This window comes from Macaca nemestrina, chromosome 18 (assembly GCF_043159975.1).
Source record: "Macaca nemestrina isolate mMacNem1 chromosome 18, mMacNem.hap1, whole genome shotgun sequence".
In the NCBI taxonomy this organism is placed as follows: domain Eukaryota; kingdom Metazoa; phylum Chordata; class Mammalia; order Primates; family Cercopithecidae; genus Macaca; species Macaca nemestrina.
This window is the reverse complement of record NC_092142.1, coordinates 55,710,561-55,733,754: the sequence shown is the minus strand read 5'-3', so window position 1 is coordinate 55,733,754 and position 23,194 is coordinate 55,710,561. Positions and strand designations below refer to the sequence as shown.

Here is a 23,194-nt window from a genome sequence, read left to right as displayed (position 1 = left end):
ATGACCCATTTACTGTATTTGTCTCTCTTTTATGAAATATGTGAATGATAATAAAAGTTGTTGACTTCTTCTGGCTCTGGTTTTCTTTGCATGCTTGGAAATAGGGGACCCCATGCTCAAGAGAGCTGGTATGTGTGATTGCATTAAGAGTCCAGAGACCTGGGTGCCGGGACCATGTGCTATCACCTTACACTCTGAGTGCCCTGAGGAAAATCAGGTTCCCTGTCTCAGATCACTTCTTCAGCTAAAAACGATTCCTTTAAGATTATAATAGGAGGCTGGGCGTGGCGGCTCACGCCTATAATCCCAGTACTTTGGGAGGCCGAGGTGGGTGGATCACCTGAGGTTGGGAGTTCAAGACAGCCTGACCAACATGGAGAAACCCTGTCTCTACGAAAAATACACAATTAGCCCGGCATAGTGGCCCATGCCTGTAATCCCAGCTACTCGGGAGGCTGAGGCAGGAGAATAGCTTGAACCTGGGAGGCGGAGGTTGCAGTGAGCCGAGATTGCACCATTGCACTCCAGCCTGGGCAACAAGAGCAAAGCTCCGTCTCAAACATAAATAAATAAATAAATAAATAATTATAATATGGCATTTTTACTGTATCTTTCTATGTTTAGCTACACAAATACTTACCATTGTGTTAAAATTGCCTGACAGTGTATGGGTTTGAAGCCTAAGAACAATAGGCTAAAGCAGACAGCCTAGGTGTGTAGTAGCCAGTATCATCTAGGTGTGTGTGAGTACATTCTACAATGTTTGCACAATGACGAAATTGCCTAAAGACACATTTCTTAGAATGCATACCTTTCATCAAGTGACACATGACTGTAATAGGGTTGGACTCGTAGAGGCAAATGATTTAATGGATGTTAAGAACTCAGAATGGTGCCTGTACATGACCAGTGGTCTATAATATTAACCACTATTTGTTGTTATTATTATTCATGGCTGCTATGGCCTGAATGCCTGTGTCCCTCCAATATTCAGGTGTTGAAATATCACTTTCATTGTGTTGCTTTTAAGAGGTGGTGCATTTGGGAAGTGACTATGGTATGCAGGCAAAGTGCTCATGAACGGGATTAGTCCTTAATAAGGGAGGCCTGAGGGAGCTTGTTTAACCCTTTCCACCATGTGAGGACCCAGCAAGAAAGACACATCCATGAGGAACGGGGCCCTCACAAGACTCCAAATATGCTGGTGCCTTGACCTTGGACTTCCACGCCTCCAGAACTGAGAAAAATGTATTTCTGCTGTTTTAAGGTACCCAGTCTAAGGTATCTGGTGATAGCAGCCCAAATGGACTCAGACAATAGCATAGTTGACATTTTTACTCCAGACAAAAGAGCCAGGCCTGATGTCCTCTGTCTTTCTCATCAGCCACATGAGGATTGACCTGAGGTCCCGACAGGGTTCTACACTCTTCCCACAAAATAGGGATTCACACCAGAAATATAAAGCCATGAGCAAGACAGTCCCTGTCCCCATAACAGAGATGGAAGGATGCCTGCCAGTTCTGCTACCACCTGCACCAATATGTGACTCAACATTTTTCTTTAAAATTTATTTTCTTCAAATAAATATCCTATTTCCTTAGATATATTTATATGAAAACCAAACTCATTAGCACTACTGAAAAAAGAATCAGTTTAACTTCCACACATAGAAGGTTATCATCAAATTCTCCTGATTCATACTCCTCTGCATCTCTGTTTTGCTACCAGGACTGACATGGACGCTTGGTTTTGTTTAAAGATATCAAGCAATTGGCCGGGCGCGGTGGCTCAAGCCTGTAATCCCAGCACTTTGGGAGGCCGAGACGGGCGGATCACGAGTTCAGGAGATCGAGACCATCCTGGCTAACACGGTGAAACCCCGTCTCTACTAAAAAATACAAAAAAAATTAGCCGGGCGAGGTGGCGGGCGCCTGTACTCCCAGCTACTCGGGAGGCTGAGGCAGGAGAATGGCGTGAACCCGGGAGGCGGGGCTTGCAGTGAGCTGAGATCCGGCCATTGCACTCCAGCCTGGGCGACAGAGCTAGACTCCGTCTCAAAAAAAAAAAAAAGATATCAAGCAATAAAGAGATGAACATACCTAGGCCAAAGGGAGGCTTCATCACTGACTTCTCTCCCTTGGGAAGCTGACAGGATTCAGACCCAGCAGTGCCACTTCCCAGCCCCCTGACCCTGGGCTAGTGGCTTGAACTTCTTGTATTGTCATTGTCCAGATTAGGAATATGGGTTCATAAATAGGATGTATGTCCCTTTTCGGTTGCTGTGAGGGTTCAAAATTGAAAGTGACTAAACAGGGCCTAACATGGATTAACGTTATGTAGAGTAGTAGGAATATGGAAGGAAATTGCTTTCTAATTTCATCCAAGGTCTGCATGTCACCTTCAATGATCCCTCTTCCGGGGACATCCCACATTTTCCAAATTGTCATCCTGTAGTAGGGTGGCCGGCTAGGCAGTGGGGAGACCCTGGAGAGATTTATGCAAAGGATTACCCAGAGAAATGTGCCCATTCAGCCTCTCAAGAGTGAAGAATGGAAGAGAGGGAGACAGAGCCCTGTCTCTGTCCTGGTGCTATGCGCAGGAGAAATGTGGCTGAGGGAACCACGTGGGGACAGACTCAGGCTAGGGGGGAAATCCAAAGGTCACAACCTCCACCAGTCCTTTGCACATAACTCTCTCCCTACGCTCCCGCTGCTGCTGATCCTGGAAGTTGAACACGAGGCTGGGTTTGCACACGGTATCCAGGGGAGGTAAAGATGTTGACAGTCCTGAGTCAGGCCAGGCCACTGCTCACGGCCCAGCCAGCGACCACGGGCAGTGCAGATTCAGCAGGGGTGAGTGCAAGGGCCAGGGCGGGGCTTCTGCACCCCACCACCTCCCCTGACTATAAAGGGAGCAGCCGGCTCCTGGTCTCCTTCATGCCTCCCACCTGCCCTACTGACTTCTTGTCTCTTGCCTAGGAACTCCAGGCTTGTCTTGGCTCCAAATGGATCCCAACTGCTCCTGCACCACAGGTAAGGGACGCCTGGCTCTGGGCCTTGAGATGCCCATTCCTGGCCACCGTACACAGCGTCCCTGGGTTTGAGAAGGTTGTATTATGAGATCTGAGTTGAAGGGAACTCCTTTACTTCTTCCAGTGCTTTCCTCTTGGCCAAGCTCCTGCGAGCATTTCCCTCCTCTGTGCTTGTAAGTCAGAATTAGGGATTCTGAGGATCAAGGCTGTTCTGCTCCATGTCACCCATCTAGTCAGGGGGCTGCTGGCTGAGCCCCAATGCTCTGTTCTAATTCTGAGCAGCTGGGATGGATGAGAGGCGGGGAACTCTGACAGGAGGCCTCTTCAGAGTTCATCAGAGAAGGTTTTGGCCTCCAGCCCCGTCTTCCTGGGCTGTGTGTGGAGCTGGGAACTTCCTGATAGGGTATATAAAGGAGAGTGCTTGCCCTTTCCAGCGTGATGGCGGAGGACATGGGGCTTCTGTTCCACTGCTCTGAGTGGGAAAGGAGCTCTGAGGGCTGGCCCTGCACAGAGGAGGGGGCGGAGGGGGCACTGGACATTCATTGACTCACCGCTGTACCTTCTGCACCTTACTCGCCGCTCACTGCCTTTTTTTCTTCCGCAGGTGCCTCCTGTGCCTGTGCTCGTTCCTGCACGTGCAAAGAGTGCAAATGCACCTCCTGCAAGACGAGTGAGTGCGGGGCCATCTCCAGGAATCTGGGGCTGTGGCTAAGGTTGGGAGGGAACTCAGCGCTGGCCCTGAGTGCATGCTTTTGGGATCTGGTCTTCTTTCGCCCCTGTTGGCTGGGTCATTCCCTCTCCAGGCTTTCTGCTCTGAGCTCAGATGGGGCAGGGCAGACTTTTTCTATTGGGACACAAACCTCAAATGCACCATCAGAACAGAGCTGTGCCAACCTAAAAATGCATCCTCTGGGTCTGGGGTCTGAACTTGAGCCAGACCTGCTGTTGAGACAGAGAGGTCCCTGGTCAACTCGGCTGTGACCTCTCACTCTCCCCTTCTTCCCCAGGCTGCTGCTCCTGCTGCCCCGTGGACTGTGCCAAGTGTGCCCAGGGCTGTGTCTGCAAAGGCTCGTCAGAGAAGTGCCGCTGCTGTGCCTGATGTTGGGAGAGCACTGCTCCCAGGCATAAATAGAGCAACCAGTACTAACCTGGATTTTTTTTTTCAAACTACGCTGATCGGTTTGCTATGTTCCTTCCTTTATTCAATATGTGAATGACAATAAAACACTTTTGACTTGATTCGACTCTCCTTTCCTGTGTGTGGCTTGGAAATAACAGTTGGAGTGGGGGACTGAATTGAGAATTTAGAGACACGGTTCTGATGGAAATGTGAGCCCCTAACAGTCTGAGTACCTTGAGGCAAGCCCGGTTCCTCCCTGAGCTCCATCTTCTGTAAAATGGAACTGCACTGTGCCGGATCACATGACGGGGTCGGGGGGACATGCGTGATCGCCTCGGGTCATGTCAAATGTGCAAATGTGGCACAGAAACTTCTCCATCTCTCATTTTCATTTTCTGTTTTCCCTGCCCAGCTTTGGTACCTCTTCAGATTTTAGGCTTGAAAGTGATGACGGGGTGGAATCCAACTCCTCAGTTGCTTGAGTTCTGCACGGGGCTTCTCACACTCCACAGTGAAGAAACACTTTTTAATTCCCATCCATCCCAGGCTTAAACCTTTGTAAATAAAATCCTGTTAATTACAGCTAAAAGGAAATCAAACACAAAATACAGAAACCATTTTAATATTCAACAGGAAAAATTTTAGTAAGTATACACACAAATAACAGGAAAATGAAAGACTCACAAACTTTGCACATATTTTGCTGATGCGCATTGCAAACAGGAATCAGCAGAACTGGTCCCAGGGTGTGGCTCACACACCTTGAGCAGCACTGCCCAGCACGTCCCCACAAGGAACCATCAGGCTTGCTCTGCTTCGTGTCACTGACAGGACTCTCGCTGACCCCTGAGAGCTCCCTGCTGTGACTTGGCTCTGAATGTTTGGAAGTTCCACCCAAGCCCAAACTGAATTTGTTTCAGCCTTTGCCTACTTCAGAACATCAAAGCGACTGGAGACATGGAGGGAAATGCGCAGCATGTTCCAGCAGTATGCAGTGAGTGTGATCCTGGTTTGCAGAAGTTCTTCTGGCTGCCTATGCAGAAGTGATGGAGGATTCTGCAGTTTGGAGGGTGTGGTGGTGCTCATTAAGGAGTGAGGCCCTGGCTGATTTATAATAAAAGCTAACCATTAGTCCCCCTGGCTCTGTGGAGGACATGCTATTTGATGTTCAATCAAAGAGGAAGATGGATTTCCTGGCCTAGCGATCAGGACCACACTTACTCACTGCTGCCCAGGGAAGAGGAGATTTCAGAGGGCAGCCTGCGCCTAGGACATGAATTTTGGTGTCAGGCAGTCCTGGTTCACAGCCTGCTTCACAACCAGAAAAAAAGTAAGATTCTCATCGCTGAAAGAAAAAAGAAAAAAAGATGAAAAAAATTAAAAATAAATAAATAATGAGGCTTACGAGTATTCTCTCTATGCTTTCTTTTTATTTATTTTTAATTAATTAATTAATTTTTTTGAGATGGAATCTCTCTCTGTTGCCCAGGCTGGAGTGCAGTGGTGGGATCTTGGCTCACTACAACCTCCGCCTCCCAGGTTCAAGCAATTCTCCTGCCTCAGTCTCCTGAGTAGCTGGGATTACAGGTGCACACCACCATGCCCGGCTAAGCTTTGTATTTTTGTAGAGACAGGGTTTATTCATATTGACCAGGCTGGTCTGGAACTCCTGCTCTCAAGTGACGTGCCAACCTTCATCTCTCAAAGTGCTGGGATTACAGGTGTGACCCACTGCACCTAGCCTACACTACCTTCTTAGACAGACAAATTCTGTTAAATCCCAACAGCCTCCTGGAGAAAGGCTCATAGGTTTGTATTAGAGGCTGTATTAGAGGCTGGGAATGAGATTGCAGCCTGGTCATCCTGCCAGGAGGAATGTGGTGTTGGATAACATGCTGCTGCTTGGCATTTGTACAGACACAAAAGCCTTTCTCACCCTTCGTATCACTGGATCTTCATACAACCTTGGGAATGAGAGCCACAGGCCTCAGAACTGGGACAGCTAATATGCAGGGCCTGGCAGGCCTGTGTTGTCTTTCAGAGTAGTTAATCAACCTGCCTAAGGCCACACAGCTCAGAAGTGAAGGGATGCATGAACCTATGCTACCCCTAGCCTGCTGTCCTGGTCACAGCTGGCAGAGCATGATCTGCTAGTCACTGGATGCTAAACTCTGCCTACCCTGGTTCAAATCTATAAACATGCTTTGGGATAGACCAATTTTGCACTTGGCTTGAGAGGTGAGCATTGAAGCCCAGAGAGGTCACAGAGCTGTGCAGCGGAAAGTGACTGCCAACTGAATGTGCTTCCCACTGCTGCCTCTGGGCCAGATTTTCTGTGTCCTCATCTTTCTTGTGACTTGGTGGCATAGAGTGGTGGGTGAGGGCATGATGCTGCCGTTAGCATGAAGGAGTACAAATCCCGCCTCCGTCAGCTGTGCCTTGCAACCTCTCTGTGTCTCAGTCTCCTCCCCTGTAAAAGGTATATGATAATGGCATCTAGCGTGTAGGATTAAATAATTTAATACATGTAAGAAACTTGGAATGATGCCTGGCAAGTGGTGAGTAGTCTATAATATTAGCTATTGCTTCTTTAAAACAACCATTACACATAGCATAGTGGATATTTGTTTATTCATAGACAAAGCAGCGGGGCCTGGAGTGCCTAGTTATGTATGTATGCTGTCATTGTCATCTACCACTCAAACACGGGCCCTGTGGACCAAAGAGAGCCATTCACTGTTCCCACAAAAATGTCATCAACACAGGATTATAAAGCTATGAGCAAGATGCTGTGCCTCATGTCACATATAGAATGACTGCCATTTCTGCTGCCACGTGCACATTTTATTTATCATTTCATATTGAAATGATTAATACTTTCTTAAATACATTTTTATGAAAAGCAAACTCTCTTCCACCACCAAAAATGAAAATCAGTCTTATCCATATGTAGAAGATAGCCAGAAAAGTATATATGTGTGCATGTGTATGTGTGTATGTGTGTGTGTATATATGCTTATTACACTTATGGATTGCTTTTGTCGTTGCCCATGGTTGAGCTGATAGCTTGTCATTATAATAATAATAATAATAATTATTATTATTATTTTGAGACAGAGTCTGTCTCTGGCACCTAGGCTCGAGTGCAGTGGTGCAATTTTGGCTCACTGCAACCTCAGCCTCCCAAGTAGCTGGGATTACAGGCTTGTGCCACCATGTCTGGCTAATTTTTGTATTTTTAGTAGAGACAGGGTTTTGCCATGTTGGCCAGGCTGGTCTTGAACTTCTGGCCTGCAGAGATCTGCCCATCTTGGCCTCCCAAAGTGCTGGGATTACAGGCGTAAGCCATGGTGCCCAGCCTGACTTGTTATTATTTAAAAGATTTCAAGCCATAGGGAAGTTCCAGCAACAGAGAAAACATAGCTGGGCCAAAGGAAGGCTTCATTTCAGAGAATTTCTCCTGAGAGGCTGGCTGGATTCAAATGAGTGCACAGCTTTTTAGCTCTGTGACGATGAGCACATTCCTTGAACTTTCTTTGTTGTAGGTGTCTGTTTAGTAATATGGGTTCATGTGTAGTATTTCCCTTTACAATTATTGTAAAGGTTCAAACAAGGAAAATGATTAAAAGGAGACTGGCACAGACTCACTCTTAGGCAATAGCTAGCAATATTGAAGGGAAATAACCCCCTGTCTTCTTATTTTAAGTTTTTATTTTTCTTTTTTCCCTTTTTTTTTTTTTTTTTTTTGAGAGAGATTTTCACTCTTGTTGCCTAGGGTGGAGTGCAAAAATAGTGCGATCTCAGCTCACCGCTAACTCCGCCTTCAGTGATCCCGCTTCTGAGGACATCCCACATTTTCCAAACTGCCATCCTACAGTGGGGTGCCCGGTTAGGCTGTGGGGAGACTCTGAAGAGATTTATGCAAAGGAGGACCCAGACAAATGTGCCCATTCAGCCTCTCAAGAGTGAAGAATGGAAGGGGGAGGGGCAGAGCACTGTGTCTTCCGTGTTGCTGTGCACAGGAGAAACATGGCCAAAGGACTGACGTGGGGGGACAGGGACAGGGACAGGCAATGCTAGAGATCCGAAGGTCACATCCTCGGCCTGTCCTTTGCACACTACTCCCTTGCTAGGCTCCCTGCTCCCGCCAATCCACAGAGTGGAGCAAGAGACTGGGGTTGCACTGGGACTCCAGGAAAGGCTTAGCTGTGGACTAAGGACCGGGGCGGGGGCGAGGGCGGGGGCGGGGGGCGGGGCGAAGGCCAGCATCTCCAGGTTCCTGGAACCACAAGGGGCGGGTGTAGCAGGCAATCTCGGTGAAACTGGGAAGGGCGGACTGGAGGGCAGAGAAGCCGCTCACGCAGGCACAAAGCGACTCCAAAGGGATGGTCCGCGGTGTGCAGGGAGCTGCGTTCAGGGGACCTTGCGCCCATTCCTTCTGCTGCACACAGCGCAACCGGGACCTCCGGAGAGGGCATGAGGACACCCACAGTTATGCTTCATTCATGCCTTATTCATGCCTATATTCATTCATGCCTTTACTTCTGAACTGTGTGACCTTGGGAAGATTGCATAACTCCCCTAGAAGACAGTACAACTCCTCTAGAAGACAGCACCATCTCACCAAACCCTGCACATTCACTGTGTCTCTGGTTTGTGTGAAGATCAAATGACCTGAAAGGTGGGCAAGGCGTGTTCTCTGTCTGAATGCTGGAGCAGTGTGTTATCCCAGAGAGCTGGTGCAGGAGGTCATCCACATGCCCTTGACACCAGAACAGCAAGACTCCAAACCCATCTCCAACTTCCAGTCCACTTAACACTTGCAGGCAGATGGGCCTTTTCCAAGGAGCTTGATGGGAGCTAACAGGATTGTCTGTCTAGAAAGTCCACATGGAGAAATGATTATAATAACACTGTTCAGTAAGCCCTAGGCCACTAGTACCAGGCCACTGTCCCATTTAATCCCTACATGGAAATAAAATCTCTTGTATACAGATGAGAAATGGAGGCTCAGAGAGGTTAAGTGACTTGTGCAGGCCACACAGCTCGTAAGGAGTGAAGTGGGCTGTGAACCCAGCTGTGTGACACCAAAGCCTGCACTTGGCCCAGGCTCCCTTCTGAAATTACCTCTTCACAAAAAGCACCTGCAGCCCATCTAGGGCTTGACTCCTGGGCCACCTGTCTCATCTTCCCTGTGATTGAACCGCAAATAACAATTCCCTGAGCAGATAGCCGGAGGGACCAGCTGTCGGTAGCAATGATCAGTCCTCATCCTTCTCAATGCACACTACACCCCTTCAAATTACAGAATATGCCATCACCCCTGCAGAGGCCAAGTCAAATACTTCACCTGGGAACCCCAGTTGCTATCTCTAGTCAGCTTGCCAGGACAATGCTGGACACTTCGCTCCATCTCCCTATTCACTGTGCTGGCCTGAAGTAACCAAGGGCTGGAATTTAAAGCAGGAGACTGCAACCTGACCTTAGGAGAAACTTCCAAAGATTCAGAGCCAAGTCAGAACAAGGAGCTTTCAGTGGTAGTGAGAGTTCCATGAGTGACATGGGGCAGTTCAGGGCTGATAGTTCCTTTCGGGCATGTCCAGGCCAGCACTGCTGAAGGCGTGTGATCCACGCACGAGGGTCAGTCTATGCACCATTCCCAGTGTGAAATACACACCCTCGAACAGATATGCAATGTTTGTAAATTCTTTTATTTTTCTGTTATTTATTTAACTATAATCATATATTTTGTTTTTCATATATTTATTGTTTTTCATACGTATTATTTTATTTTTATATATTTATATTAATAATTTGCCTGTTGAGTTTAAAAATGGATTTTGTTTTTGTATTTCATACTAATTCATATTAGTTCATTTTGCCAAAGCTTAGGTCTGTTACAGATGCCCATACCATTATGTCTCTTACATGTATACTGCTTTTTTTTTTTTTTTTAATTGAGATTCGCTCTTGTCACCCAGGCTGGAGTAGAGTGGTGCATTCTCAGTTCATTGCAACCACCGCTTCCCAGGTTCAAGTGATTCTCCTGCTTCAGCCTCCCGAATAGCTGGGATTACAGGCACCTGACACCACTCGTGGCTAATTTTTGTATTTTTAGTAGAGATGGGGATTTCATCACATTGGCCAGGCTGGTCTTGAACTTCTGGCCTCAGGTGATCTACTCACCTTTGCCTCCCAAAGTGCTGGGATGACAGGTGTGAGCCACAATGCCCGGCCTACATGTATAATGCTTTTACATTTTGTAGCTGAGACTGGTAATGTGATTTTCCTTAAGGCACTCAGTGTGAAAGGTGATAGGACATGGTACCAGCATGCACGTGACTGGACTCTCAGTGCAGTCCCTTATCCCAGCTCTGTCGGGTATCAGGTCAATTTTGTCCAAGGCACACAAAATAAAACTGAGCCTGAATAAAGTCAACTTTTATTATTATTTTATTTTTGAAAAACCAAATGTACTAATGGGTCAGGGTTGTGCGGAAAGCAATTCCGGGTTGGTACACTTTCTACTTCTGGGAACAGAGCTTTCCATACATCAGGCGCAGCAGCTGCACCTGTCAGATGTCCCTTTGCGGACACATCCCTGGGCACACTTGGCACGGCCCATGGGGCAGCAGGAGCAGCAGCCTGGGCAAGAAGGGGAGAGGGACAGGTCACAGCTGACTTGAACAGGCACCTCTCTGCCCCAACAGCCGGCCTGGCTCAAGCTCGCACCGAGACCCGGAGGAGCCTTCGTTCGGGATGGTGTGCTCTGTCAGGAGACAATGGTGGATCTTTGCAGTGAGAGCCTTCCTATGAAAAATTTGCTCAGCCCCACCTGAGCCAGGACAGGGCAGAGGACTGGACGGGCAGTGACTGGGACTGTGGAGACAAAGGAAGGACAATTCGCCAAGACCATACACTTCAGTGAGGAAAGTCCTCAAGAATCAGGTCTATGGTTGGCCAGCTGATACATTCTTGTGACCTCAGTTTCCCCATTGTTAAGAATGAAGATTGGATGGGAATCAACCATCTCTAATGTTCCTCTAGCTCTGATCCTGAATCCGTTTCAGGGGATGTGGGAAGCTAGTGATGAGCCTGCTCCTGCCTGCACAATCTGAGATCCCTCCTCTGACTTAACCCAGCCCCGAGATTCTCAGGGAAGGCCCTGCACTCACTCTTCTTGCAGGAGGTTCATGTGCATTCTTTGCATTTGCAGGAGACTGCACAGGTGCAGGACCCACCTGCAAGGAAGAGAAAAACGCAGTGAGCGGTGAGTGTGGTGCCGGGTTAGGAGCAGGCCCTCAGCATCCTCCTGCTCAGTGCATGGGAAACCTGGTACCTTGTTCCACTCAGGCACACGGAAGCCCAGCCCCACCTATTCTCCCCACAGGTTTAGATGGGCAGGTGCCCTCCTAATTTTACTCCACAAGGCCTTATGTCAGGAATCCCTAAGAGGCAAAGCTCACCGCCTCCCATCCACCTCAGGCAGCTCTAATGCTGGACAGAGCACTGGGTCCCAGCCCAAGACCCCACTGGCTCTCTGGATGACCTGGCAGTTTTGAGCCTCAGTCCTCTCACCTCAGAAATGGAAGGCGCTGGGATCCCATTACTGGGTATATACCCAAAGGATTATAAATCATGCTACTATAAAGACACATGCACACGTATGTTTATTGCAGCACTATTCACAATAGTAAAGACTTGGAACCAACCCAAATGTCCATCAACGACAGACTGGATTAAGAAAATGTGGCACATATACACCATGGAATACTATGCAGCCATAAAAAAGGATGAGTTCATGTCCTTTGCTGGGACATGGATGAAGCTGGAAACTATCATTCTCAGCAAACTATCACAAGGACGGAAAACCAAACCCTCATAGGTAGGAATTGAACAATGAGAACACTTGGACACAGGGCAGGGAACATTACACATTGGAGCCTGTCAGGGGGTGGGGGGCTGGGGGAGGGATAGCATTAGGAGAAATACCTAATGTAAATGATGAGTTGATGGGTGCAGCACACCAACATGGCACATGTATACCTATGTAACAAACCTGCACGTTATGCACATGTACCCTAGAACTTGAAGTATTAAAAAAAAAAAAGAAAGAAAGAAACAAAGAAATGGGAAGCGCTGGGAAGATGGCATCGTTCTAAGTGGTGATGAAGGCGCTTGACTGGGAAAAAGCACAAGAAGTGCAAAGCAAAGGAGTTCACTTTAGGAAGAGCTATCATCCACCTCCCGCCTACCCCGGGGACATTCTATCCTCTGGAATGAAAATGGAGACCCTAAGGCCCCGAAACTCGGTATCTCTTACTAGTGGAGCAGGAGCAGTTGGGGTCCATGACCAGGTGAGGTGAAGCTGGGGTTCCAAAGGAGAGGCTAAGAAGCAGTGGGGTAGGTGGGACACCTGGTGAATTCCAGGAACCGGGTGTTCAAATTATAGTTAGAGGAGGGGGGCGGGTGCAGAGCACCCCCTCCCCTACCCCACGCGGAATCCGTGGCGCCTGCTGTCTTGGGTTGAGTTGTGCGTCGCAGGCGCAGCAGGTGGGTCGGGCGCACCATCCCCTGAGTGCAGCCTGGTGGACCCTCGGGGGCTGCCCCTTTGGGGCCTGCTCTTGCGGGAGGGGCTGTGCTGCCAGAGGTAGGCCGCGCCCCTGTCATCCTGAGGGTCGTTTCCCATTCCCAGGTGGTCGCGCTATCCCCAACTTCCCTTCCTCCTTCCGCGCACCGTCTCCATCAGCTTTGCCGCTCCATTGGCTTCGACGGGTCCATGTGCAGCTCTATGATGAGCCACTGTGGAGGTGACTTTTGCTTCTCCCTCGCCCTCCCCTCTCATTGTTTGTCCTTCTTCCCACCTAGGACGCTCAAACTCGTTTCCCCAGTACACAGAACGTGGCGACCACGGGTCAGCCTCTTTCTCTTCCTTCCATGCTCCTCCACTGAGGTGATGGCAGGAACACTTGTCCTTGTCCTCCTTTACATATAATTCTCCCGGACTACCCTAGGCCTGCTGGCCACCCCCACTGCAGGATGGCAGTTTTGAAAATGAGGAATGCCCTCCAAAGAGGATGACTTTAGATGACATGCAGACCCTGCTTTCAATCAAGGAGAGAACTCGGTATTTCTCTTCAATGTTCTTATCATGTAACATTTAGAATGTGCCAGGCCTTTTTAAATCATTCATTCTTTGAACACTCCCAACAATCCTAATGGGAAATACTATTTATGAACCCGTTTTACTAATCTGACAACTGTAGCAAGAAGTTTAAGTAACTTGCTCCACACCACAGAGCTGAAAACTTGTCACTGATTTGAGTCTAGCCAGCCTCTCAAGAGGTGTCCATGATCAAGCCTTCCTTTGGCCTAGGTTTGTTGTCAGCACTTCTCTATTGAGGGACAGATAGATAGATAGATAGATAGATAGATAGATAGATAGATAGATAGATAGATAGATTTTTTTTTTTTTTTTTTTTTTTTTTTTTTTTTTTTTGAGACGGAATCTCCCTGTATGGGCCAGGCTGGAGTGCAGTGGCTCGATCTGGGCTCACTGCAACCTTTGTCTCCCGGGCTCAGGCAATTCTCCTGCCTAAGCCTCCAGAGTAGCTGGGACTACAGGCGTGTGCCAAGATGCTGCTTTCTTCTGAGCTGGCTCAGGTGCAGGACCCACCTGCAAGGAAGAGAAAAAGGCAGTGAGCAGTGAGTGTGGTGCAGGGTTAGGAGCAGGCCTTTAGCAGGCTCCTGCTCAGTGCACGGGAAACCTGGTACCTTGTTCTGCTCGGGCACACGGAAGCCCAGCCCCACCTTTTCTCCACACAAGCTCAGATGGGCAGGCGCCCTCCTAATTTTACTCCACATGGCCTTATATCAGGAATCCTTCCTGCCTCCCATCCACCTCAAGCAACTCTAATGCTGGACAGAGCACTGGGTCCCAGCCCAGGACGCTACTGGCGATCTGGGTGACCCGGAGGAGGGCAGTTTGAGCCTCAATCTTCTCGACTCAGAAATGGGAGACGCTGGGAAGATGACAACATTCTAAGTGGTGATGAAGGCGCTTGGCAGGGAGAAAGCACGAGAAGTGCAAAGTAAAGGAGGCCGCTTTAGGAAGAGCTCAAAATGCACCTCCCTCCTGCCCCGGGAACATTCTATCCTCTGGAATGAAAATGGAGATCCTAAGGCCCGGAAACCCCGCATCTCTTACTAGTGGAGTAGGAGCACTTGGGGTACATTTCGAGAGTTGCAGCTGAAGTTTCTAAGACAGCGGCGCAGAAGGAGTGGAGCAGGTGGGAGGCGTGGTGGATTCTAGGAACCGGGAGCTCAATTTATAGTTAGGGGGCCCGGTGCAGAGCACCTCCTCCCCCACCCCCAAGCGGAATCCCCTGCGCCTGCGGTCCTGGGTTGTGATGTGCGCAGCAGGCGAGTCGGGCGCACCATCCCCTGAATGCAGCCTGGTGGGCCCCTGGGGGACGCCCCTTTGGTGCCCGCTCGTGCGGTAGGGGCTGTGCTCCTGGAGGTACGTGACATTCCCAGGTGGTAGCGTTTTCCCCATCCCCGCCCCGCACCTTCGTCATCAGCTTTGCCTCTCCCGGGTCCGTGTGCAGCTCCACCCTCGTGCTCACTTTCTTCATTGGCGGGAGCCTGGAGCAGAGAAAGTGAGCCGTGCGCAGATGTGCGGGATGGAGGTGACTTTGGTTTCTTCCCCGCCCTCCCCACCGCATTGCCTGTCGCTCTTCCCACCTAGGACCCTCAAACTCCTTCCCCCTGTACACAGAACCTGGCACCCGGGGGTCAGCCTCTCTCTTTTCCTTCCATGCTGTCATATAACATTTAGATTTTGCCAGGCCCCCTTAAATCATTGGTTCTTTGAACCCTCCCACAATCCTAAAGGGGAATGCTATTTATGAGCCCACTTTACTAATCTGACAGCTATACCAAAAAGTTTAAGCAACTTGCTCAACATCAGAATGGAAAAGTTGCCACTGATTTGAATCTAGCCAACCTCTCAAGAGAAAGTGTCCATGATCAGGCCTTCCTTTGGCCCGGGTATGTCATCAGCATTTCCCTATTGCTGGACATCTTTTAAACAATGTCAAGCCACAAGCTGAATCATGAGCTGTGACAAAAGCAATCTATAACTGCAATATATATACGCAGACATACAACACACATTTATACTTCTTCTGACTACCTTCTATGTGTGGAATAAGACTGATTTTCATTTTCGCTTCTGGAAAAGAGTTTGCTTTAAGTGAAAATATATTTAGGAAAATATTAATAATTTCAATATTGTATGTTAAGTAAAGTACAGTGACTGTGAGGGCAGAAATGATATTCTTTTTGATCTGACTTGAGGCGTGGAATCGTGCTTATAGGTTTATATCCCTAATGTTAGCTAATGTCCCTTTGATCACAGGACACATGTTCATGTAGTAGATGAGAATAACAGGATACACAAGTGAACACATCTGGCCTGGCTGTTTTGTCTGTGGGTAAATAAATATCCCCCATGCGATGTATAATGAGCAACAGTTGATGTTATACATGACTCACCGTTTGCCAGGCACCATTCTAAGTTCTTTACATGAATTAAATCATTTAATTTTACAAGCCAGATATTATTATACTCCAGTTGATGAGACTGAAACACAGAGGTTGCGTCACACACAAAGTGGCAGAGGTGGGATTTGCACTCATGCAGGCTGACTGCAGTATCATGTCCTTACCCCGTGCTCTATGCCACCAAGTCAACGCAAAGATGAGGACGCTGAACATCTGGCCGGGAGGCTGCTTTGGAAGCACGTTGAGTTGCAGACAGATGGCTGTGTATAGCCATGACCTCTCTGGGCTTCAGTTCCTATCTCTCAAGTGAAGAGCAAAATTTGTTCATCTCCAAGGTCCCTTATAGCTTTGAACTAAGATGGGCAGGGTTTGGCATCCACGGATGCCATGATCTGCCAGCTGTAGGGAGGGCCAGAGGCCAGCTGTACCATAGGTTCATTCATCCGTTTCCTTCTCAGCTGTGTGGCATTGGGCAGGTTGCTTTATTCCTCTGAAAGACGATTCAAGCACGCCAGCCCCTGAATATTTTCTGTCCCTGTCCTAAAGCTTGTGACCTTCATTTAACAGGTTGCATGAAGGTTAAATGACATGAAGGATGGGAAAGGACTTTATGTGTGTTCAAATGTTGGGGCAGCATCTTATCACAGAAGACTTTCTGCAGGAGGACATCCACACTCCTCCTAGCACTGGATCAGCTGGGGATGCAACCCCTCCACAGCATCCCATCCTCAGCAATGCTTCCAAACCAATGAGAACTTCTCCAGGGACAAGGTAGAGTTAATGGTATCTTATTCCAAGAAAGTCAGTGCAGAGATAATGATCATAATCACCTTTGTTTATTAAAACCTAGGCAGCAGCCAGGTGACTCTCTCATTTTCTTTTTCTTTTCCTTTTTTTTTTTTTTTTTTGAGACATTGTCTCATTCTGTTGCATAGCCTGCAGTGCAGTGGCACAATCTTGGCTGACTGCAGCCTCTATATCCTGGACTTAAGCCATCTTCCCATCTCAGCCTCCAGAGTAGCTCAGACAGACACAGGCCACCAGAGCCATATAATTTTGTATTTTTTGTAGAGACGGGGTTTCTCTATGTTGCCCAGGCTTGCCTCAAACTCCAGGGCTCAAACAACCTTCCCACCTCTGCCTCCCAAAGTGCTGGTATTACAGGCATGCATCACTGTGCCCGGCCCACTCTCTCATTTAATCCCTGCATTGAGAATAATCTCCTTTCTACAAATGAGGCACTAGATGCTCAGAGAGTTTGGGTGACTTGCCCAAACCACACAGCCAGTAAGTGGTGGAGTGGGCTGTGAACTAGGACTGCCTGGCAACTAAAACTATGCCCTAGGTGTAGGCTGCCTTCTGAAATTCCTTCACAGGGAAGCAGCAGGTAAGTGTGGTCCTGACTTCTAGGCAAGGAGACTCATCTTCCTCTTTGATTGAACATCAAATAGCATCCCCCCCCACAAATGGAAGGACTAACTTGTCATTAACAAGACATCCAGGGACTGTTTCCTTCCTAAGGAACATCTCCACAATCAGCCAGCTGCACAATCTGCCATAGCTGTGTTCTGAGAACTTCTGTTAATAAACTAATATTAATTATGGAGACGATGAAATGAAAAGCAACATTTCAAAATAACTTCATCTGCAACCCATGATCACACTACATCTTGCCGGGAATATGCTGGTTTGAAGTAGTCAAGGCTGGAGCTTGAAAGAGGAAAAAATTCAGCCTGTACTTGGGAGGAACTTCCAAAGATTCAGAGCCATCTCCCAACACGGAGCTCTCAGGGTTCAGCGAGTGTCCTGAGTGTGCTGTCTGTGACGCTGGCTAGGCCAAGCCTGATGGTTCCTCATGAGAATGTCCTGGCCTGTGCTGCTGAAGGTGTGTGGTCCACACTGGGACCAGACTGCTGTTTCCAGTCTGCAAGGCAAATCATCTATAAACATATGTACAGAGTTTGTAAATCTTCCATTTTTCTGTTATTTCTGTATGTATTTATTGAGGTTTTTTGTGTGTAAAATGTAACAAGTGGGTTCTATATTTTGTGTTTCATTATCTTCATAATTAATATTACTTTATTTACAAAGGTTTAGATCTGGAATGGATAGAAAATGAAAACTGTCTCTTCGCCATGGAGTTTGAGAAGCCCCGTGTAGGATTCAAGCAACTCAGGCATTGGAATCCACCCACTGTGGTCACTTTCAAGCCTAAAATCTGCTGAGGAACTGAACTTGGTCAGGGAAACCTGAGAATAAACATGAGGAATGGAGAAGTCCCTGTGCCACATTTAACATGATTGGAGCTGATCACGTATGTCCCCATCCTCATATGATCCGGCACAGTGCAGGTACATTTTACAGAAGATAAAGCTCAGTGAATTAACGGGGCTTGCCTGAAGGCGTTCAGACCACTAGGGGCTCACATTTCCATCCAGAGTCCAGTCTCTAAACTCCCAGTTCAATCTCCCACCCCATCCCTTGTTCCAAAAAACACAATAGGAACCAGAACCAGAATTAAGTCTAAGTGTTTAATTATGATTCATATATTTCACAGAAAAATGAATGTAGCAAATTGGTCAAGATTTATTAAAAAAAAAATCCTGGATTTTACGGGTCACTCTATTTTTACTTTGGAGTAGGGCCATCCTGACATCAGGCACAGCAGCTGCACTTGTCCAAGGCCCCTTTGCAGATGCAGCCCTGGGCACACTTGGCACAGCCCACAGGGCAGCAGGAGCAGCAGCCTGGGGAGAAAGGGAGAGTGAGAGGTCAGAGCAGACTCCACCAGAGACCTCCCTGCCCCAACAGAGGCCGATCTCCATCCCTCCCTCCAGCCCCAGAGGACCATCATTTCAGGATGGCATGGTTTTGTCAGGAGACAACTGGTGGACATTGGAGTGGGTCTTCCTTTGAGAAAGCTGCCCCATCCCACATAAGCCCTGGAGAGGGCAGAAGACTAGACAGGCAGTGACAGCCTACAGGGACAAAGGAAGGCCAGTTCCCCAGAAGCAAGCACTCAGGGCCAGCCTTGGGTTCCCTCCCAACCTTAGCCACAGCCCCAGATTCCTGGAGATGGCCCCGCACTCACTCTTCTTGCAGGAGGGGCATGTGCACTCTTTGCACTTGCAGGAGTCGGCACAGGTGCAGGAGTCACCTGCAAGGAAGAGAAAAAGCCAGCGAGCGGTGAGTGAGATGCAGAAGATACAGCAGTGGGTCTATGAGTGTCCAGTTCCCCCTTCTCTGTGCAGGGCCAGCCCTCAGAGCTCCTTTCCCACTTAGAGCAGAGGAAGAGAAGCCCCATGTCCTCTCCCTTCATGCTAGGAAAAACAAGCACCCTCCTATTTATACTCCAAAGGAAAGTCCCACTCTAGACACGGCCCAGGAAGACTGAGACTTCGATTTTCTGTCCTGAACCCCGAAGAGGCAATGTCCCCTCCCATGCGATGTATCCTATCCAATCTGGTTGCTCAGAGTCAGGTTAGATAATTGGGGCTCAGCCAGCAGCCCTGTGACCAACGGGGTGACGTGGAGCAGGACTGCCTTGAGCCTCAGGACCCTCAACTCTGACACAGAGGTACAGGGAGGAGGAAAATGCTCTCAGGAGCTTGGCCAAGAAGAAAGCACTGGACCAATAAAGGAGTCCCCCTCACCTCAGATCGCAAAATGCGACCTCCTCAAACCCAGGGACACTCTCCATGGTGTCTGGGGATTTGGCATTCCAAGACACAGAACCCGGGCGCCCCTTACCAGCGGAGCAGGAGCAGTTGGGGTCCATTGCAACTCGAGGCGAGACTGGAGTTCCCAAGCGAGAAGGGAAGAGGCAGTGGTGCACGTGGAAGGCGTGGTGAAGCTCAACAGCCAGCGACTGCTTTTATAGTCAAGACAGTGGGTCGGGCGCAAACGCCCCTCCCCGCCCTTGCACCCGCCCCGCTGAGTCCATACCGCGCGCGTTCCTGGGCTGGGCTGTGCGCAGGAAATGGGCCAAGTGCAAGGTCCCTTGAGAGCAGCTGGTGCACAACGTGGGACCGCCCCTTTCGCACCGGCTCGCGAGGGAGGCGCTGTGCCCCCCGTGCGCAGCCTTCTCTCACCCTGCCGGGCCTTCCCAGCTTCCCTAAGGTTGCCTGCTACACCCGCCCATTGGCGTTCCGCCTACCAGTATTCTGGCTTTCCACCAAACTTCACCAATGCCGAGGTCTCTAGTCAATTGCTAAGCCTTTCCTGGAGTCAAGGCAACCCCAGTCTTATGCTCCACTTTCTGGATCTGCCAAAGCAAGGAACATAGTAAGGGACTAGTGTGCAAAGGGTAGATTAAGGGTGCGAACTTCACATCTCTGGCCTTATCCTCCCTGTCCCGGTTCCTACTTCAGTCCTGTGGCCACGTTTCTCCTCTACACAGCAACAGGGAATACACAGGGCTCTGCCTCTCTCTCTTCCATTCTCCACTCTTGAGGGGCTGAATGGGCCACATTTGTCCAGGTCCTCCTTTGCATAAATCTCTTCAGGGTCTCCCCACAGCTTAGCCGGGTACCCCACTACAGGATGGCAGTTTTGAAAGTGTGGGATGTCCCTAGAAGAGGGATCATTGAAGGTGATATGAAGATACTGCATTAAATTAGAAAGCAAGAGAGCTTTATTTTTCCTTTCATGTTCCTATTACTCTACATTACATGGATCTGTGTTTGGTCTTGTTTAGTCACTTTCTGTCTTTAAACCCTCACAGCAACCATAAAGGGACTTGTGTTCTATTTATGAACCCGTATTCCTAATCTGGACAATGACAATACAAGGAGTTCAAGCCACAAGCCCAGGGTCAGGGAGCTGGGAAGTGGCACTGATGGGTGTGAATCCTGTCAGCTTCTCAAGGGAGAGAGGTCAGTGATGAAGTTTCCCTATGGCCTAGGTATATTCATCTCTTCACTGCTTGAAATCTTTAAACAAAATCAAGCATCAAGGTCAGTGCTGGAAGCAAAACAGAGACATAGAGGGATATGAATAAGTATACTTTGATGGGAGGGAGGCAGGGCCCTGTGTCTTCCGTGTTTCTGTGCACAGGAGAAACGTGGTGGAAGAACTGAGGTGGGGACGGGAACAGGGACAGGCAATGCCAGAGATCCCAAGATCGCATCCTCCGCCTGTCCCTTGCACACTACTCCCTTGCTGTGCTCCCTCCTCCCGCCAATCCAGACAGTTGAACAAGAGACGGGGGTTGCACTGGAACTCCAGGAGAGGCTTAGCTGTTGAGAAGGGAGTGGGCAGGCCCGGGGGTGTGGGGCGCAGGTCACGATCTCGGGGCACGCAGAATGCCAAGGAGCGGGAGTAGCAGGTAATCTCGGGGAACTAGGAAGGCCCGGCAGGGTGAGAGAAGCAGCTCACCCGGGTGCACAGCGCCTGCCTCGCGAGCCGCTGCGAAAGGGGCGGCCAGGCGTTGCGCACCGACCTGCTTGCGCTCAGGGTGCTTTGCGCCCGGCCCTTCTGCTGCGCTCAGACTGTCCCAGGACCGCGGGCGGCTGGGACTCAGCAGCGTGAGTGCAAGGGCGGGGCGGGGTCTCTGCTCCCGGCCCCCTCCCCTGACTATAAAAAGAACCGTTGGCTGTGGAGCTGCACCACGCCTTCCACCTGCTCCACTGCCTCTTTACTTCTCGCTTTGGAACTCCAGTCTCACCTCGGCTTACAATGGACCCCAACTGTTCCTGCGCCGCTGGTAAGGGGCCCCGGGTTCTGTCTTGGGATGCCAAATTCCCAGACACCATGGAGAGTGTCCCTGGGTTTGAGGAGGTCGCATTTTGCGATCTGAGGTGAGGGGACTCCTTTACTTTGTCCAGTGCTTTCCTCTTGCCGAAGCTCCTGAGAGCTTTGCCCTCCTCCCTGTGCCTCTGTGTCAGAGGTGAGGGTCTTGAGGCTTAAGACTGTCCTGCTCCACATCACCCCGTTGGTCACGAGGCTGCTGGCTGAGCCCCAATTATCTAACCAGGCTCTGAGCATCTGGATTGGATGGGAGGCAAGGGACATTGCCTCTTCGGGGTTCAGGACAGAATGTGGAAGTCGTAGTCTTCCTAGCCTGTGCCTGGAACCTGGGACTGACTTTGGAATACAAACAGGAGGGTGCTTGGTTTTCCCAGCATGAATGGAGAGAACATTGGGCCTGTCTTCCTCTGCTGAGTAGAAAAGGAGCTCTGAGGGCTGATCCTGCACAGAGGAGGGGGCACTGGACACTCATTGACCCACTGCTGTACCTTTTGCATCTCATTCACCACTCACTGGCTTTTTCTCTTCCTTGCAGGTGTCTCCTGCGCCTGCGCTGGCTCCTGTAAGTGCAAAGAGTGCAAATGCACCTCCTGCAAGAAGAGTGAGTGCGGGGCCATCTCCAGGAATCTGGGGCTGTGGCTAAGGTTGGGAGGGAACCCAAGGATAGCCCTGAATGCCTGCTTCTGGGGAACTGGCCTTCACTTGTCCCCGTAGGCCTTCCTCTGGCCCCGAAAGGCAACAGCACTGTCTTTCCAGTCTTCTGCTCTGTCCAGGGTTCCTGTGGGGCTGGGCAGTCTCTCACAGGAAGACTCACTCCAACATCCACCAGTTGTCTCCTGACAAAGCCGTGTCATCTTGAACTAAGGATCCCTGGGGGCTGGGGTCTGATCTCGAGTGAGGCCTGCTGTTGGGACAGGGAGCTCCCTGGTCAAGTCTGCTGTGACCTCTGTCTCCCTTTTTCCCCAGGCTGCTGCTCCTGCTGCCCCCTGGGCTGTGCCAAGTGTGCCCAGGGCTGTATCTGCAAAGGGGCGTCAGAGAAGTGCAGCTGCTGCGCCTGAGGTCGGGACTGCCCTGCTGTCAGATGAAAACAGAATGGCACATAAAATCCAGGATTTTGTTTTCTACAACCCTGACCCTTTTGCTACATTCCTTTTTCTGTGAAATATACGAATAATAATTAAACACAAACTTGATTCTGGTTCTGGTTCCTGTGGTTTTTTTTGGGAATAAGGGACTAGGGTGGGAGATTGAACTGGGAGATTGAACTGGGAGATTAGAGACTGTGCTCTGGATGGAAATGTGAGCGTCTAACAGTCTGAGTGCCTTCAGGCAAGCCCAGTTACATCACAGACCTCCATCTTCTGTAAAATGCACCTGCACTGTGCCGGATCATGCTTCCATATGAGGATGGAGACATACGTGATCAGCTCCAATCATGTTAAATGTGGCACAGGGACTTCTCCATTCCTCATGTTTATTCTCAGGTTTCCCTGACCAAGTTCAGTTCCTCAGCAGATTTTAGGCTTGAAAGTGACCACAGTGGGTGGATTCCAATGCCTGAGTTGCTTGAATCCTACACGGGGCTTCTCACACTCCATGGCGAAGAGACAGTTTTCATTTTCTATCCATCCCAGATGTAAACCTTTGTAAATAAAGTAATATTAATTATGAAGATAATGAAACACAAAATATAGAACCCACTTGTTACATTTTACATCAAAAAAACTCAA

The 23,194-nt window shown here is 49.3% G+C and overlaps 3 protein-coding genes and 1 pseudogene across 3 annotated transcripts; 2 read left to right on the top strand and 2 right to left on the bottom strand.

The window, feature by feature from the left end:
• The first annotated feature begins 2,779 nt into the window (after window positions 1-2,779).
• On the top strand, window positions 2,780-4,270 carry LOC105494054 (metallothionein-1B-like). Its single transcript, XM_011762158.3, has 4 exons — window positions 2,780-2,852; window positions 2,979-3,032; window positions 3,636-3,701; window positions 4,039-4,270. Exons 2-4 carry the CDS (start codon window positions 3,005-3,007, stop codon window positions 4,128-4,130), a joined length of 186 nt encoding a protein of 61 aa, XP_011760460.2. The 5' UTR covers window positions 2,780-2,852; window positions 2,979-3,004; the 3' UTR covers window positions 4,131-4,270.
• Window positions 4,271-10,704: 6,434 nt separating this feature from the next.
• Window positions 10,705-12,502, bottom strand: LOC105494055 (metallothionein-1L-like; annotated as a pseudogene).
• Window positions 12,503-18,239: 5,737 nt separating this feature from the next.
• On the bottom strand, window positions 18,240-20,086 carry LOC105494058 (metallothionein-2-like). Its single transcript, XM_011762162.3, has 3 exons — window positions 19,467-20,086; window positions 18,808-18,873; window positions 18,240-18,463 (listed from the first exon to the last, which is right to left on the bottom strand). Exons 1-3 carry the CDS (start codon window positions 19,492-19,494, stop codon window positions 18,372-18,374), a joined length of 186 nt encoding a protein of 61 aa, XP_011760464.1. The 5' UTR covers window positions 19,495-20,086; the 3' UTR covers window positions 18,240-18,371.
• A 1,138-nt stretch (window positions 20,087-21,224) lies between these two features.
• On the top strand, window positions 21,225-22,652 carry LOC105494057 (metallothionein-1F). The gene is made up of 3 exons (XM_011762161.3): window positions 21,225-21,420; window positions 22,000-22,065; window positions 22,431-22,652. Exons 1-3 carry the CDS (start codon window positions 21,393-21,395, stop codon window positions 22,520-22,522), a joined length of 186 nt encoding a protein of 61 aa, XP_011760463.1. The 5' UTR covers window positions 21,225-21,392; the 3' UTR covers window positions 22,523-22,652.
• Window positions 22,653-23,194: the final 542 nt, after the last annotated feature.

Bases quoted from the DNA above. Each gene is read 5' to 3' on its own strand.
- LOC105494054 (XM_011762158.3), top strand. From the start codon at position 3,005: ATGGATCCCAACTGCTCCTGCACCACAG. The intron at 3,033-3,635 runs GTAAGGGACGCC...TTTCTTCCGCAG, and splicing joins CAACTGCTCCTGCACCACAG to GTGCCTCCTGTGCCTGTGCT. The intron at 3,702-4,038 runs GTGAGTGCGGGG...CTTCTTCCCCAG, and splicing joins ATGCACCTCCTGCAAGACGA to GCTGCTGCTCCTGCTGCCCC.
- LOC105494058 (XM_011762162.3), bottom strand. From the start codon at position 19,494: ATGGACCCCAACTGCTCCTGCTCCGCTG. The intron at 18,874-19,466 runs GTAAGGGGCGCC...TCTTCCTTGCAG, and splicing joins CAACTGCTCCTGCTCCGCTG to GTGACTCCTGCACCTGTGCC. The intron at 18,464-18,807 runs GTGAGTGCGGGG...CTTTCTCCCCAG, and splicing joins ATGCCCCTCCTGCAAGAAGA to GCTGCTGCTCCTGCTGCCCT.
- LOC105494057 (XM_011762161.3), top strand. From the start codon at position 21,393: ATGGACCCCAACTGTTCCTGCGCCGCTG. The intron at 21,421-21,999 runs GTAAGGGGCCCC...TCTTCCTTGCAG, and splicing joins CAACTGTTCCTGCGCCGCTG to GTGTCTCCTGCGCCTGCGCT. The intron at 22,066-22,430 runs GTGAGTGCGGGG...CTTTTTCCCCAG, and splicing joins ATGCACCTCCTGCAAGAAGA to GCTGCTGCTCCTGCTGCCCC.